General features: G+C 40.1%; 1 protein-coding gene across 1 annotated transcript in view; it reads right to left on the reverse strand.

Moving 5' to 3' along the window:
• Positions 1–17,185, reverse strand: part of wdr11 (WD repeat domain 11) — a 54,244-nt gene that overhangs the window by 10,217 nt on the left and 26,842 nt on the right. The window contains exons 12-21 of the mRNA XM_034898325.1: positions 12,079–12,185; positions 9,312–9,387; positions 7,874–7,982; positions 6,932–7,053; positions 5,874–6,021; positions 4,188–4,294; positions 3,834–3,948; positions 2,438–2,609; positions 2,100–2,208; positions 541–603 (exon numbers count right to left, since the gene is read on the reverse strand). Of these exons, the coding sequence (XP_034754216.1) occupies positions 541–603; positions 2,100–2,208; positions 2,438–2,609; positions 3,834–3,948; positions 4,188–4,294; positions 5,874–6,021; positions 6,932–7,053; positions 7,874–7,982; positions 9,312–9,387; positions 12,079–12,185 (1,128 nt within the window). The remainder of the gene's footprint in view (positions 1–540; positions 604–2,099; positions 2,209–2,437; positions 2,610–3,833; positions 3,949–4,187; positions 4,295–5,873; positions 6,022–6,931; positions 7,054–7,873; positions 7,983–9,311; positions 9,388–12,078; positions 12,186–17,185) is intronic.

The raw sequence follows: 17,185 nt of genomic DNA on the forward strand, positions 1-17,185 counted from the left end.
AGTTGAGGTCAACAACGTCCCATCCTTACTGTATACAGCTTGGATGAGTCCCCGCTTCCCCCTCCTGAGGTGGCGAACTGTTTTCCAGAAGCACCTTGGTGCCGACCGAAAGTCCTTCTCCATGTCTTCTCCGAACTTCTTCCACACCCGCTGCTTTGCCTCTGTCACGGCAGAGGCTGCAGCCCTTCGGGCCCGTCAGTACCTTGCAACTGCCTCCGGAGTCCTCCTGGATAACATATCCCGGAAGGACTCCTTCTTCAGTCGGACGGCTTCCCTGACCACCGGTGTCCACCAGGGTGTCCGTGGGTTACCGCCCCTTGAGTAGTGCTCCAGGAAAATAACTTTACTTTTGTAATAAAATGAAATTTTTGACCAGTGCAACTGCACTTTTGGTGTCTTGTAAACCCATGAGGGTTAGGCTCTTTGTGTGAGTTACAAGGAAAATAAAGAAAATCCATCAAAAAACAAAATCATCAGTCAATGTAACCAATTAAAAATGTGATAACTCTGTTAATAAAAAGAGAAGGGGTAATAACTCACTTAGACAAGGAGTTGAGCTGCTCCTGGATCAGGCCTTTTATCTCGTCTTTCTCATTGTAGTCTCTGAAACAGAGGGATCAAACTCAGTCAAGTGTGTCCTCTCACATCTCCCTAAAATAAAACCTGACCTGACATTCAATTGGAAGCCAAGAAACCGGCTTGTTATGAAAAGTCCATCTGTGGTGTCGGGCAATAACAGATCATTCGATTCTAACATTTCTGCTGAGGTCAGGCGTAGCAGCACCCTGCGAGAGCTGCTTATATAGCTGCCTCTTATGATAAAGCAACTGTGTGTGTTTAATGAAAGAAAGCAGTGTTACACAGAGGGCTCAGTTAAATGGGGCATAATTACATCAAGCTATAATAAAACAGAGATGTAGCCGTCTGAAAAACACTAAATAAAACTCCTCTCTAAGGGCAGCCTTTATTGGCTCCCATGTTGACTTGTTTACAAAGATGAGTGACTTACTCCGGTGAATAGGTTCATTTTCTTTTTTATAAAGGTAATAAACTAAATGGTTGGCTGGTTGGCAGATGGTGTGATGCTATAGGGGAATACAGTCTTTCAAATCACATAACTTACAAATAAGTTTCTATTTCATACATTACTTAGCACAATTACCTGAGAGCTTTATTCTTGATCACAACTAATATAAGTAATAACCACACAACTGTCGGCGCGTCCACATCATACAAGCCTTTCGCGGCCGCAACTCATTTGGCAATGGCATCGATGTTATCGAACGTTCATTAATATCCACAGGTTACGCACTTAACCTTTACATAACAATGACACTATCACATTTTGACCAAGATCCCAATTCAAGTGATTCATCTTTGTGGTGAAACTGACTAATCAGAATGAAAATAGGTCCACGTAAAAATGAACAGAGCCGTCTTTAATAACAGGCAGCTAAAAACCTCTTTATATACCAGTCGTCATGCTAATTTTATTGTGTGAATGACATGCTGTATGTAGTGGGGAGGTTAGTCTGTAGTTTGCTGTTGCCTACTGAAAGCTGCTGTGCCCAATCACTGACACATGATTTACAGATATCAATAAAATGCACTAGTGGCCCCTATGAATGTGCTGCTCTGCTTGCAACAGCTTTGCTTTTTATTTTTTTAGCTGGTTTACGCAACTACAACTCACAACAATGAACTGAGGATAAGAATTTGATCAGGCTTTATATAGCTTTTTAAAAATAATAAAAAAAAAATGCACTGGTCAGCACTGATATTGATTTTGAAGACTGGCTCAGGGCTTTATGAGCAGTAGAAAAAAAAGTTTGCTTTCCCAGTGCTGTTTATAAAAGATTTTAATTGGGTCATGACTTGAATTTCAACCCCAGTTCTTTCAGCATATTCTGAATAAGTTCTCCATAAGTTTTTGCTTTTTTTCTGGGAGTTAGGGCTCATCTCACAGTCCGAAGACATGTCAGTTGAAGTAGAAAAAGCCTAAAATTGACTCTAGTAACACTCGTGACATGATAAGAGGTGATGAATTTAGAGTGGACACATTTATGGTTGACTTGAATGGTTGGAGAGTTGAGACTTACACTTGGGTGATGTCCATGGTGAAGGTCCCTGACCAGGGCTGCAGCAGGAGGAAAGCCTTGAGAGTGAGCGCCGCTCGGGGCACCAGCAGGTAAGGACACCACACTGGATCTGAACATATTCCCCACGGATCAAAGAAGACAATATTAGGCCATGGCTGTTAATGCCACCACAAGTACTATTACATCAGCAGTCATTATGTACTGCAATGTGTAATTGGATAGATATTTAAAAAGCATGTCATTTCTTAAGCATTATGCCTTGATCCAATTGATTTCCCTCCTTAAACTTCTATGTGCAATTGTCTTTCATTCCATTCAAACTCGTTCCCCTGGCTCACCGGTCAGGTCTTGCTCATCCATGCGGTAGCTGGCGGACTTCATTGCCATTTCCAGCACTCGGACACAGCCGTCGTCAGAGGCCAACACAACCTTGTCTGACGTGCACCAGTCAATGTCTAGGATACGGTAGTTCACGTTGCGCCCGATCCGCATGCTGCTCACCATTTGGACCTGCAAGAGGAGAAGGGCCGAGGTAGTTTATCTCAATCTGACACCTAAAAGCTTCTTTTAAAGCATCTGCAACAACTCTGGGGAGATGGTGAGAAAATTAACTATGTCTCTGCAAAATTCAAAGGGAGAAAGACACAAGATGAGATGATTTTTGCATCAACAAAAGCGTGTTGGATCGAATACCAGAGGATGGATGCAGCTGTACACTAACTTATGTAGCGTATAGCATGACACAGACTGGAAGACTCAGTGGACAAACATGCTTTTCAGAAGGTGTTCTACAAAACTCTCTCTCCGGCTTCTCCCAGGGCTATATGGGAGCCAGAGTTACCCAGCTGTCAGCAGAGCACTGAAGCATTTCAGAGATCTCTCCTGCTCTTCTTCTCCTCCCTTAATCTCCCCTGCTCCTCCCTTTTTTTCCAGCCCTGCAGCGTGATCCATCTGTTATCTTTCTTTTATGACTGGGGACTGAAAACTTAACTCAGCTTTTCCTTATGAAAAGACATCCCAGACAATAGAGCTCCAGTGGGATCCTCTGCCTCTACGTCACGCTGCCTAATACACCGTATCACCTATCTTCGTCCACATCAATCTGCTTTTCAATTTTTAACTCAATTATTGTGGCTTTGATACATATACACAAAAGAAGCCCAGTCTGTGACATTAGAGCAAATGAGAAGGTGGAGTGCAAGACCAGTAGAAATGAAGACTGTGCAGAGAGAGGACTCTCTGGATGGTGATGTTGACGGCTTTGGTAAACAAGGTTAAAGTGGAAGTGAGGATGCTTGTTGCTTGCAGTAATCAGATCACCCTTCCTACAATGGTTGAGCTTATATACATGTCAGGGACAGCTTAAGGGCTTGCTTTTGTGTGCAGCTCACTGTAATGATTCTCTATAACAACAGGGCAATTACAGCAGATATACTATTAGCACAGCATTAGATAGAGAGACATTAGTTAAATATACCCCACCGCATTATTTTAGTTCTTCAGTGCTATGCAAACCCATTCATTTAGCCACAGCAAATCTGTTCAAATGTAAACCACTGCAAAGAACTTGCCGACCGCTGCAGATTTTGTATTGTTATACAAGTGTATGTACTGCAGTCAGGTGATGCATGCTGGGAGTTTGTAATGTGTTACAGTATTACAAACCTATCAATTTGTCACAATGGCATATCACCAGGACCTGCGAAAGGTTGGTGGGTGTGTAAAGAGCCTCACCTCTTTGGTGTCCCAGACCTCAGCTCCATCTGTGTACATGACCAGCAGCTTTTGGTTTCCCTTCCCCGGGGCGAAGCGGATCTTCTTCACCCAGCCACGATGTGTTGGTATTCCCCTGAAAGCATCAGCATTATTTTTCCTTCCTAGCCAACATACATTTCTTTCCCGTTGGGGAAATGCAAAAACATTCTTAGCAGGTTTATTTTTTTGTGTTTTTATCGCAAACAAGTATAAAAATTAAAGGAAAATATAAAAACTAGACACAGATAAATGCTTTGGAGAATTGTAGGTAGTAATGTACAGTATAGTAAATGGCCTTAAACTAGCATAAAATGTTAAGAGTTTAGCTTTTACCTGGACAAACGAGCTTTGAGGTCCCAGAAGTTGAGATTGCCGTCTACGTCCCCGAGCACCAGGGTGTCGCCTTTCCAGGCAATGCAGGCGATACTGCCCATACTGCCCTGCAACACAGCAGGAACACACATACTCAGTGACAAGAGCCAAGGGAAAAATAAGGAAGGACCGCTACACATTTGACCCCTGCTCAAAGATTCCCAATTTCTTTTTGCATTGAAAACCGATAGTCAAGTAAACCTAAACATTTAATGACCATTTTTAACAGCATGGCTTGATTTAAGCATTGTGACTGTGTGGATTATTTTCTATTCTTTACAGACGCCAAATTATGGAGTAAAAATGTTACAATCTACTAGCTTTCTTTGTTTTTAACCTTCAAGTACTGTGGAAATCTTAAAAAATCATCACAAGCACATCCATGATCCTCCTCCATATAATTTGAGGATAGACATAAAAATAATGATGTTCTGATGTTAACATGTGTAATACAGCTGACCAATGGGTCGTTAAAAAGTGCAAGCCCAACAGCATAAAAACGCCTTTATTCTCTACTATAAAAACATCCTCCTCTTTGGCGAGTGGTAAACATGCACACCATCTGAGTTTAAGTGAGGCTGTGCCACAAGACAGCGTGCTGATGTGAAGCTCACCTTCATTGTGTATGTAGTGCAAGATAGGACAAAACTTTTTGAGACAGTTTCCGTCAGTTTCTTCACAGAGATGTGAAGATCTTCTATTATGCTAAAAGGACTGTAAAACCTTTTGGGTATGCAAATCTTTGAGCAATGAATCCGTAGCAGTCACGAAGATAAGGCTTTAAAAATCCCCAGGTACGCCTCTAGTGTCTGCCTGTGTGGTGTGAATAGATGCAGTGAGTGGGTAAAACACAGGCTGTATAACAACCTTGTCTGCTGCTCAGTAATCAACTTGAGAATCTGATATACTACAGTGGCTTCCCTTCAGAAATACTGTAAGGAGTAAGATAAATGCAATCTGGAATGCAAAGAAATGGGTAAGTGTTCGTGATGAGAAGGTATGAAAGTGTGCTGTGTTTATTGACAATAGATGTTGGCAATCAACAACAAACTACAGAAGGGGCTATCTACCTGACTCAGCATGACTCAGCATCACAAGTCACAACTAGATAATGAGTCTATGAGAGATCCTGAAGACAAAGTCTTCTAAAAGTCTTCTCAAACAATAGCTTTCTCTGGGGAAAATGGATGCTTGGGCCACTAAACACATTTCTTTAATCAACAACCTCTTTTATTAGTGGTGACACATCAACTTGTTAAGTCATGAAAACCTCCTGCTGCTATATTACCACTGCATCCTGTAGTCATCCAGGTGAAAGAAAACCTGTCATCAGTAATAGCTTGTGCCTGTTTACCAGCCGGGCCATTTGGTAGTCACAGCGAATTAATAGCTTGGTTCCCATAGGATGCTTTACAGGTAAATACAGTGACACTTTCTCTCCCCCCTCAGCCACAGATACATTCTGATACAGTTGAGGGAGCATGTGCAAAACATTATGGGGCAAACTGATGACACACTCAAAATCACACACATTCAACTGGCCGTTTGTTCTCGAGCAAAAAGAAGAAAAAAGGTTCAAACTGGGTAAAAACCTAATGCTGTAAAGGCTGTAGCACATTATGTTGAAAGCTTTTTGTCTGGACTCACATCAGGTGGAATTCGTGCTCCATCTTTGACTGTGTTGCCCTCTACGGTGATGTGGTAGACCTGCCCATCAGTGTCAGTGAATACAAAATGCTCCCTGGCTGAGATGGCCTGGCTGGTCTCTGACTTGCTCTCTGCATCCTGTAGGAGACTGTAGTGGAGAAATTTGTCAGGGTTTTGCACTCTTTCCAGTGTGACATATTTTGGCTGAACATGGGTGTCTTGGTATTCTGCAGCTGACATCGGCAAGGCATTAGCACAGGCTTCTAGGGCAGGAAGATTGAAAGATGTAGAGAAGCTCCATTAATTTGAAAGAGTGTATATGATGATGTAATTAAAAAAACAACTACATCTACATATAGGTCAGCTTCACTTGAACTCAGTGACAAGTGAGGTTACAGTTAGCTTAAAGTTAGGGCTGAAATAGTTAGCTAAAAGTAATGGTTACATGGCTAAAACAGCTAAAAGTAAATCATGAATGTTTGGAATAAATTGCTTAAAGTAACCATATGGATGAGTTATTTGAATAACATAGCTAAAAGTAATGGTTCAACAGTAGTTACCTGAAGTAATGGATAACAGTTAAAATAGTTACAAGTGACAAACTGACCATTGACAGTTTAACTATATAAAAACATTATTGCAACAATATCTGCTTTCCTATCATCCATAATGTTAAATAACATACAGTTTATTATGAAATAAACAAGTTTGGAGCTGGACTGGTGGTGTCATAGGGGTACTTGAGTTCATCCGACAGGAGTGTGGAGGTCAGACCAACAAAATTATATTTTCTGTGGATGGAGAATAGTCCTGGATTGTTTACTTTTGCAATCGGATAATCAATCAATTAATGATGAGGGGTGAATAAATAGCTTTTAAATTGGAATGATTAACTGCTTAATCAAAACATATTCCAATTAATAGTGTCACAAATTTCAGTCTGCAACAGTCTCTTCTGATTTAAATTCCACACATAGCAGCTTTAACTCTGCCTTTAGGCTTTCAATCTTGACAGACGATTCCCAAGAACACATTCCCAAAGCTTTAGAAACGCTGACCTGATGACTGAGGACTCAACGCTAGTCTGCTCGGCGTCTGACACCGTCTGCCGAGCTATGGCCTCCCTCGCTGCCATCTGCTTCTTCTTCAGACTCTTCAGGTTGTGGGATGGGGACCACTCCTGTTGATACACACAAATACATAGGGCTGCAGTTTACTGCAACAAACGCAGACAAAGACCCAGACACTAACACATTTGCTGGCAAACCACTACAGTGCAAAAGGCACATATAGAGAAGAGTAGGAGGATTTGTATGTATGTGAGTAAATGCTCACATACATGAAAGTGGTACTGTCTAACTGCTGTAGCACTGTGGCTACAGTCTGGTTGACTCGAGATTGTAATGAAAATGGAAATGAGACAGCAATATGGAGCTGGGGGAGGCCAGCATGTATTATTAAGGTTACTGGCGTTTTTTATATGTGCTATGGAGGATTTTACAACCCCACTGTAAAGTTTGTCCAGCATAACTCTACTTTTATGAGCATCTTACTGTCAAGCTTAATAATCAAGGCACCGTTCTTTGCTGAGCTCGGGGAACATTTCCAGGCTGATCTTTTAAATGGCCGACACAAACACAAAAATGGAAAGGGGTCAAAAAGCATGGGAGACTATCAACATAGGGACGAGTCAACAACAGGTGTTCCTACGGCACCGTCGGTGTGTTTCGTTACGGGAAATATTTAAACTGGAGATGGTCATATATACAGCTGTGAATTTAACTGAGCATGAAAATAAAGACTTTGAATGCATATATGTTTTTAGATATGTATGTATGTGTGTTATGTTTAGAAAGAAGAAAAGAAATTGAGCATACCTAAACATGTCATTACTGTTACATTTTAGTTTCTACAACCACAGTTTCCTTGTGTTTCAGGAGCATCTCAGTATTAAGGATCGGTAAAGGACGCGTTTTATTTGAATAGAGATTTGTGAGTACCAATGCAGTAACAGTGGGGAAGTTCTTCGCCATCTCCCGGAGAAGCGTCCCCGTCCTGGTGTCCCACAGCTCCAGGGGTTTGTCTCTGAACACCACGACCAGGTACTGTCTGAGGGTGGACATCACAAACACATACATTTAATCAAAAGACAGCAAAACACACACTCCTCTTGACCCCACTATAAGGGTTATTGTGGTGGTTGTTCTCAAAAAGGGTCTCAAAATCTGGTTTACTTGATCTTAACATGGAATGCTCAGCCCGCCACCTAATTTACAATAGGGCTGCACAATTAGTTGCAATGTTATTGAAACTGCAATATCAACTAATGAAATCGCGAGGGGGAACAATATTTGTTAAGGCAATATATGTGTCAAACCATTCTGAATTAAGTATTGTGGTGCTGCAGAGACGTCCCAGCCTTGTATTATACAGATCAGTGCAAAATTGTTCCTTATTTTAATTTTGTTTTAATATTTTTCAATTAAAATGAAAGGAATGACACAAAATTATCATCCTCTCCAATATAATCATGTCTCAATTGCATTATCAGTCAAAATAATCACAATAAGATATTTTCTTTATATTGTGCAGCCCTAAAATTAACAATATGATTTCAAGTTTATATGTTTCAGAAAGTTTGTTTTGTGTTTATAATGAAGTTTAAGATTTAAGAAGGCTCTCAAGAAAGTACTCACAGGAGCTAAATGCAACAAAGATGAGTTTTCAAAACCACCCCCGCTTTGTGTTTAACTCTGAAACCATGCTGTAGGATCACAGCTGTTTACAGCAAGAAATAAATGAGCAGCGGGAACAAGCACTTTCTTGCAAATGTGAATTAAATATTCAGACTAGTTATCTCAAATCTGGCCAAGTAACAAGCTCCCCCTTCTTAAAAAGCTACCATGCAGCTTGCTCAAAAGCAAACATCCTAACCTTCAGCTGCTGTAGAGGAGAAACACAGAATTCAACAGTGCAACAACAATGCAGCTCCTCAGTGAGCCACAGTGTATGAAAGTATCTCACCCTCTCTGTCCCTGTCACTACTGGACAACCCCGCGGCTCTTTTGTTTTTCTGAATGTTTTAGTAATAAAAAAGATGCAGCAATGATGATTACTTGAGTGAAAAATGACGATCCAGAACACTGCACAACATGACTTCCCGCAGACCTGGGTTAAACTTTGTCTGTTTATCAATCTATGTTACCACAACACCATGGTAAAATGCAAGCAAGAGCAATCCACCCTTAAAAATATGAATTATATAGAATGTTTAGAGAGTGAAGAAGATGGAAAGAGAGACATCTGTGATAGTGTGTGGGTGTAAATTGTTTAAGTAAATGTTTGTGTGTAAGTGTGTATCTCAGGTAAATGCATTAGAAAGCGCGTTGTTGTTGGTATTTGGTTTGGTTTGGTGGTGGGGAGAGCTGGACGACTCACTTGAGATGAGACACTTTAATCATCTCAATGGGTGGCTCATCGTTTCCTCGCTCGCCTCTGAATGCAAAGCATCTGCCTGGAAAACACAACAAACAGAGAGAGAGAGAGAGAGAAAGTGAGCATGTGAGGGAGAGGAAGAGATGATGTAAGGCACAAGACGCCGGTATCTCTACTTACACCTGTGAACAGACTGATTGATCTCATTTCACTTTAGTGCTGGTTGCGTCCGGGTTTCAACATCGCTGGAGCAGGAAGAGCAAACTGCCACCTGCTCTTATCCCTGCTATTCATTTGCAAACTTTCTACCCAAGGGCAGACATTATGCAGAGCATCAAGGTGCCCGTTTAAATGAAACAACAATTCCCTTCAGGTGTATCCTATCACATTTGCCTAAGGAAGTGCTGGTGTGGTGCTTCGGGATGAGAACAGTTTTTGTTAAGATGACAGTTGGTGTGTGTACCAGAGGGGATGAAATAGCTAAGCATATGGGGTTGAGAAAACCTGGGAGACCTGTGGTGCATTAGAGAATTTACAGCCCTTCTTCACCATTTCCTCTTTTGTTTCAACAGTGTCAATTATCTCACTCTCCAAATCATCAAGCTCTTGTCAAATCTGCCTTCACAAAAACACACATATTAGTGTCCTTAATACAGCCATAAACACTCAAATGGGGTCACATTTTCTTCATCTGCAGTATGCAAAGGGACGAGGGTGGGCTTTCTCACAAACCAGGACTACTGTGGAGGATTACTGGAAAGACATCTCAGTGCTGAGCTGATAGCACCGGACATGATCATGCATGTACAAATAATGTAGCTATAATACATGATTATCTGTACGCATCCAACATATTTATACTGTGTGTAAGGCAGTGAATACTGAGTTTACTACCACATCTCCAACCCCAACTTCCCCCGGTTATTGCAGCGAACAGAAAATCTTTTTATAGATTAAGAATATATCCATTTCAGAGCAGCTGCTATCATTGCTGCAGGGACCACGTATCACCCCATTTGAGAAAGATGAGCGAGGAAGACGATGTCCCATCCTAGAGTCTCAAATTTTGTTGTCAGAAAAAGAATATCTTTTGTACAGTTTTGAGTACTTGTTTATGCAAATCAACATGCTCACTTTCGCTAAATAAATAAAAATAACAAACATAAGCTCAAGTAACAGTAAGAAAATTGAGCAAATCAGCCTGGAGTCAACAAGGCCGGACTAGGTCTTCCAGGTGTAGCAGTAATTTAAAAGCTGCTTGGTATACTTGTCATTTTAATATCTAACATTAATACATTGTATGAAACATACTGTGAAAACATATCTGCAAGTCAGTAGGCTGACAAACTATACCATACAAGTGATTTAAAAAAAGTTAAATCTAAAGACGTGATTTTTTTTCTCTCTGCATGGAGAATGAGTTGTAACCTGTAGATAAGATATCTTTGGAGTTCTTGAAAGGTGTATTTCTCGGTTTTGATGGAGCTGCTCCCCCTTTCATTCCTTGTCATCTCAGTGCTATGCTAGGCTAAACACGTCCCAGACCTATTGTATCTCTGTCATGAACGTGCACAGTATAACTTGATGTTGATCTTTTCCCTCTAGCTCTTAGTAAGACAGCAAAGCGTATTTCTGTGAAGAGGCAAACACACAGACGTGTGTGTGCATCAGAGACGTGAGACATGACACGGAGATCCCCAGTCTGTGTACACTACTAGCACTCAAGGACATCTCGGAGGATCTCGGCCACTTTAACAAATTTGAACTTGCAATCTGTGTTTATATACTATCTGTTTACAGAAGGATGGTTATTATGTAATTATGTTTGATTAATATTATTATTATTATAACAAATTCTATTTTTAATACTCAATGTATATTGTTTCACCTATGTTTACTTAACGTGTATTTGTGTTATTCTGATGTGAGCACAGTAATATATATCTTAAAAAACAATTAAGTATATGTGTGATGGAAAAGTGTACAAGCCTGTGACCAAAGCTAATGTCGTGGGCTGGTAACTTTGACGACTCCGCTGCTTTAGAGACTAATTAAATTAAAGTGACTTACCCTCGTCTTTGTTTTGAATGAATCGGGGATAAAGGCTCTGTGACCCAACCATTAAAGTGCCCATATTATTTATTGTGCCCAAGCATCATTTCTAGAGCCAAAAGTTAAACATTAAAGTGCACATCATTTATTTGTAACCAAGATTACATATTAACGATCATATATCTAAACTAGAACGCTTTGTTTCCACCCACGGAAACCTTTGCCCGTCTCTTTTCTGACCACTCATTCCTTCACCCTCAAGTTACTTTTCCAGTTCTCTTGGTGCAGTGCAGTGATTCTATAGACCTGCCGCTTGGCAGGAACCCATTATAGGATCTCATTTTCAGAGCTAGGCATCCCTTCGGAAGTACCCTAACACTGTTTAGTTTGGACCTATTTTGGAGGAGTGTGTGAGTATACACTAAAGAAGAACAAGAAGAGTTGCTTAGAGAACGACATAGACACAAAAAGGCAACAAAGAGAGTCAGAGAGTGAGAGACTGAAGTGTCTATATTCTTTGTTAAGGCTGCAGATACCTCAAGAACAAAAAAAAAGTGTGAGTTGATAGCCTTAGCTACAGGTGATAATATGTGTCCGTGTGTATGTATGTACGTATGTGTGTGTATGTGTGTGTGTGTGTGTGTGTGTGTGTGTGTGTGTGTGTGTGTGTGTGTGTGTGTGTGTGTGTGTGTGTGTGTGTGTGAAAGACGCCTCTTACCAGTAGGCAGGTTGACATGCTGCAGTTCATTTCGCACCAGGCCCATGTTGTTGGGGGCAGAAGTGGCAAAAGATAGGAAACTGGTAAGACTCACCCATTCAATCCCCCTGCAGAACACAAAACACATACACATATAGGTTTTAATTAAATGAATAATATTGCTGTCCAATATTTGCAGTGTAGCTGTCAAATACTCCCCTACTACATCAAAGCACACAGCGAGGTAAATGACACACCTTTAAAGTCTACAAAATCCACGGCAAAGGTGGAAGAAATGCAGAACAAATCAAGCCAGCTGGTGCGAGATATAAATATATTTGAGAAGTGGTCCCAGCTAAGGGAGCACCAACTCTACGGTAATGAGATGGTAAAAAGCCACATGATTAATTAGTCGATTTCCCCACTAAATGTAAATGAGATGCTAAGGAGCAGGGCCTCGTTTGGCATGGCTGTGCTAGAGCAAGGACTCCTGGGCTCCTTTATTTGAAGCACCACTGCTCTCTCCGCCACAAAAAAACGCACAGGTTTGATCTTAATGTATTATGTCACAGCACTGGAAATAACAGCAGTGCGCTACATGAGCATTTACGGGTTGAGAGTAAATCTAATGGAAGTGTTTTCATGAGAAAGCCCTGATCTGACACCACTGCATTGATGCAAATGTCTGGTTGAATGTTGTGTTTTTTCTTCATTTTTAACGGTGTGTCCCTTTTGAAAAAAACATGAGGGGTTCTAACACACCTCAGCAGTGTGCAAGATCAAGCTAAACAGTGTGGAAGTGTTTTAGCATTAGGCACAAGGTACAGGTGTGTTGAATTTTTACAACTGTAGAGCAACTTCACAGTGACAAACTGACACCAGTAAACACATAGAGAAGACCATTGCCGAATCCCTCACTTTAACCCCAACATGCACCCAGACAGAGGGAGCTACAGAAATGTCAAGTACTTGATGCTTGTTGTAGTATAGCTCATTATAGTTTGTTGGAGTTGTGCATTTGTGGAGACCAACTTCTCTCATTAAGGAGAGCCTGGCTTTGCTTGAACGGATAGTGTTTGCTCCCAATCAATCTCTTAACAGCATTAATTGTTTCAATCTCATGCTTAATTAATCCTGGTGAAATAGTTTTGCTGCTCATTGGTGAATACTAATGAATGAAGCGCAGCCTTCTCTTTGTTGATGTTTGGCTGTTGCATTGTGGGTCACTCAAAGGGCGGTGCAGCGTTGTGACTTTGAAGCTTTTGTGGTGTGGCCCGACCATAATTAAATAATACATTGTGCAGAAGCACAGCAGGACAAAAGGGTTTAATGTGTAACAAAACCACACTGAAACAAAGCTTGATTTATATCATGCACACTGGTACAACTGATCTTTTGTCCTAAGAAGATAGAAAAGCCTGTTGCTTAATGTTAACTAAGTGATACTTTATGAGTAATTTGTAACCAATCATACAGTTCTGAAAGTGAATTAATCATTAATTGTAGAAGACAAAAACCACATTAAATAAACAAGTGTCTTTTTAATTTGTTTTTGAGCACATACAGTGAGGAAAATAAGTATTTGAACACCTTGCTATTTTGCAAGTTCTCCCATTTAGAAATCATGGAGGGGTCTGAAATTGTCATCGTAGTTGCATGTCCACTGTGAGTGACATAATCTAAAAAAAAAAAATCCATAAATCACATTGTATGATTTTTTAACTATTTATTTGTATGATACAGCTGCAAATAAGTATTTGATCACCTGAGAAAATTAATGTTAATATTTGGTACAGTTGCCTTTGTTTGCAAGTCCAGAGGTCGAACGTTTCCTGTAGTTTTTCACCAGGTTTTTACACACTGCAGAAGGGATTTTGGCCCACTCCTCCACACAGATCTTCTCTAGACCAGTCAGGTTTCTGGGCTGTCGCTGAGAAACACGGAGTTTGAGCTCCCTCCAAAGATTCTCTATTGGGTTTATGTCTGGAGACTGTCTAGGCCACGCCAGAACCTTGACATGCTTCTTACAGAGCCACTCCTTGGTTCTCCTGGCTGTGTGCTCCGGGTCATTGTCATGTTGGAAGACCCAGCCTCGACCCATCTTCCATGCTCTAACTGAGGGAAGGAGGTTACTCCCCAAAATCTCACAATACATGGCCCTGGTCATCCTCTCCTTAATACAGTGCAGTCGCCCTGACCCATGTGCAGAAAAACACCCCCAAAGCATAATGCTACCACCCCCATGCTTCACAGTAGGGATGGTGTTCTTGGGATGGTACTCATCATTCTTCTTCCTCCAAACACGGTTAATGGAATTATGATCAAAAAGTTCTATTTTGGTTTCATCTGACCACATGACTCTCTCCCATGACTCCTCTGAATTATCCAAATGGTCATTGGCATACATAAGACGGGCAATGACATGTGCTGGTTTAAGTGGGGGAACCTTCCGTGCCATGCATGATTTCAAACCATGATGTCTTAGTGTATTACCAACAGTAACCTTGGAAACGGTGGTCCCAGCTCTTTTCAGGTCATTGACCAGCTCCTCCTGTGTAGTTCTGGGCTGATTTCTCACCTTTCTTAGGATCATTGAGACCCCCCTAAGGTGAGATCTTGCATGGAGCCCCAGTCCGAGGGAGATTGTCATGTTTAGCTTCTTCCATTTTCTAATGATTGCTCCAACAGTGGACCTTTTTTCACCAAGTTGCTTGGCAATTTCCCCGTAGCCCTTTCCAGCCTTGTTGAGGTGTACCATTTTGTCTCTAGTGTCTTTGGACAGCTCTTTGGTCTTGGCCATGTTAGTAGTTGGATTCTTACTGATTTTATGGGGTGGACAGGTGTTTTTATGCAGCTAACGATCTCAAACAGGTGCATCTAATTTAGGATAATAAATAGAGTGGAGGTGGACATTTTGAAGGTAGAATAACAGGTCTTTGAGGGTCAGAATTCTAGCCGATAGACAAGTGTTCAAATACTTATTTGCAGCTGTATCATACAAGTAAATAGTTAAAAAATCATGGATTGTGATTACTAGTTTTCTTTTTTTAGATTATGTCTCTCACAGTGGACATGCAACTACGAGGAAAATTTCAGACCCCTCCACGATTTCTAAGTGGGAGAACTTGCAAAATAGCGGGGTGTTCAAATACTTATTTTACTCACTGTATATAGACATATGTGACTGCATACCATAGGGCTGGGCGATATAGAGGGAAATCAAATATCCCAGTATTCTTGACCAAATACATCAATGACGATGTTGCAACGATATTGTAGGGTTGATACTTGCCGCTTTAAAAAAGTGTTATTTACACAATGGGATTTATGATTAATAATCAGAAATGACAGGTAGAGTGGGTAGAGGCATACAATAGAACTACTAGAACAGTCTGGTAAGTTCAGAAAATGATATCACTTTACTGTAATATAGCCTTTAAAATCAGGAAAAGATTACAATATCCAAAATCTAAGACCATATCTTGTCTCTTATTACAATAGTGATATAATATTGATATATTGCACAGCCATGGCATACCATGCACATTGATGCATGACTGATGGGTTCATTCATTAGCTACGGAAATTGTGAATTGGCCAGAGGTTAAAGGAACATTACGGGAGAAGCCTGAATATTTGGCTTGGTTTCCACCATTAAAAAAAAGTAATTTATAAGTGACAATGGGAAATGATATTTATATGCAGCATGCACTTTACCCAAAAATCAATAGACTTTTCTCCCAGCAGACATTCTGACTCATTATAGCAGGAAAAGGGTTAAGGTGTAACTAATTACATTTCTGTTGGCTCTGTTCTGCTTCGGTGTTCCCGTGAGTCAGCATTCACAATACCAGAGGCTTACATTAATGTTATTAGTTAAGCATGTTTGACAAGTGAAAATGTCTACTGTGACAAAGTTGTATAGAGTATGAACTGAGCTTGTTAAACAAGTTCCTAAAGTTCTGTTGCGCTCAGTACCAAGTGTTTTTTTTCTATTTGTTACAGTTAACTCTTCTTATTGTCCCTTACTGTGTCTAAGTATTACATCAGCAGCTTTGGGTAGATATGCAACATTAAATTACATATTGCACTGATTTATTTTTATTTAACACACCAACTTCTTCTCTCTACCCCAAATAAACACAAAGATCCACATATACAGAGTAAAACATATGCCTTTTAATGCCATTTATTGGGTTGTTGCATCTAAGTGCATTTAAGCTTTCTTTGCGTTCACACACACTTCCAGAAACAAACTGATCATTCAGTTACTTGTTGACATAAACATACGAAAGCATCTCTGCAGTATTTTTGTCAGCTCCTTCGAGACTGTGAAGTTTTTTACCCTCATGTTGTCCCTGGGTCAAATTAACCTGTTTAATCTATAAATGTTCTTTTTAATTACCCCCCCAAAAAAAGATTGATTCCACACAATGCTCTTAGGAAAGTACAAATCTCTTTTTTAAATTTTATAGCATTTGAAAAAAAAAAAATTAAAGTTGTTTTGAAATAGTATTGAGTAAAAGTTGACATATTCCAGTCTGTGATAATCCAGAATACTCCTTTGTTTTTAGTCTAAATAATTCCCAATTTCTGCTTTTCTAACTCAAACAAGTATAATTTCCTGTAAATGAGGTTCATTGACCATACATTCCAAAAATAACTTTAAAACTAAAGTTAATAAGTGTTAATTGGTTTTTGCCATTTTCAACACTACTTTTGAAAACTACTACTACTTCACTACTGTTGAAAATGGCAAAAAAATGACAAACATTGGACAAAAGCGTCAAAAGTGTTGAAAAAAGGGGCAAAAACGTAAGAAAAAGTAGAAAAAACAATGATAAAAAAAGCGTCAACAAAAGTGTTGATTTTCAATTTTGACGGGGAGACAACACAAGGGATAAAAAGAAATATGTTCTGGCTTGATAACATGGTCTGTGGTGCCAGGATCTTTCTGTTATCCTTCAACACTGTACATCATAGGTAATTATATTGTCACTTAGCAACATTATTACAGTGCCTTCATCAGTTGATTTGCATATAATATTTTTACTACCATCTTGAAGTCTGCACTAAAACCACGGTTGTGATATTTTTTAACTTTAGTTACTTTATACAGCGCATTTGA

The sequence above is a fragment of the Etheostoma cragini genome, chromosome 17 (genome assembly GCF_013103735.1).
Source record: "Etheostoma cragini isolate CJK2018 chromosome 17, CSU_Ecrag_1.0, whole genome shotgun sequence".
NCBI classification, from domain to species: Eukaryota; Metazoa; Chordata; class Actinopteri; order Perciformes; family Percidae; genus Etheostoma; species Etheostoma cragini.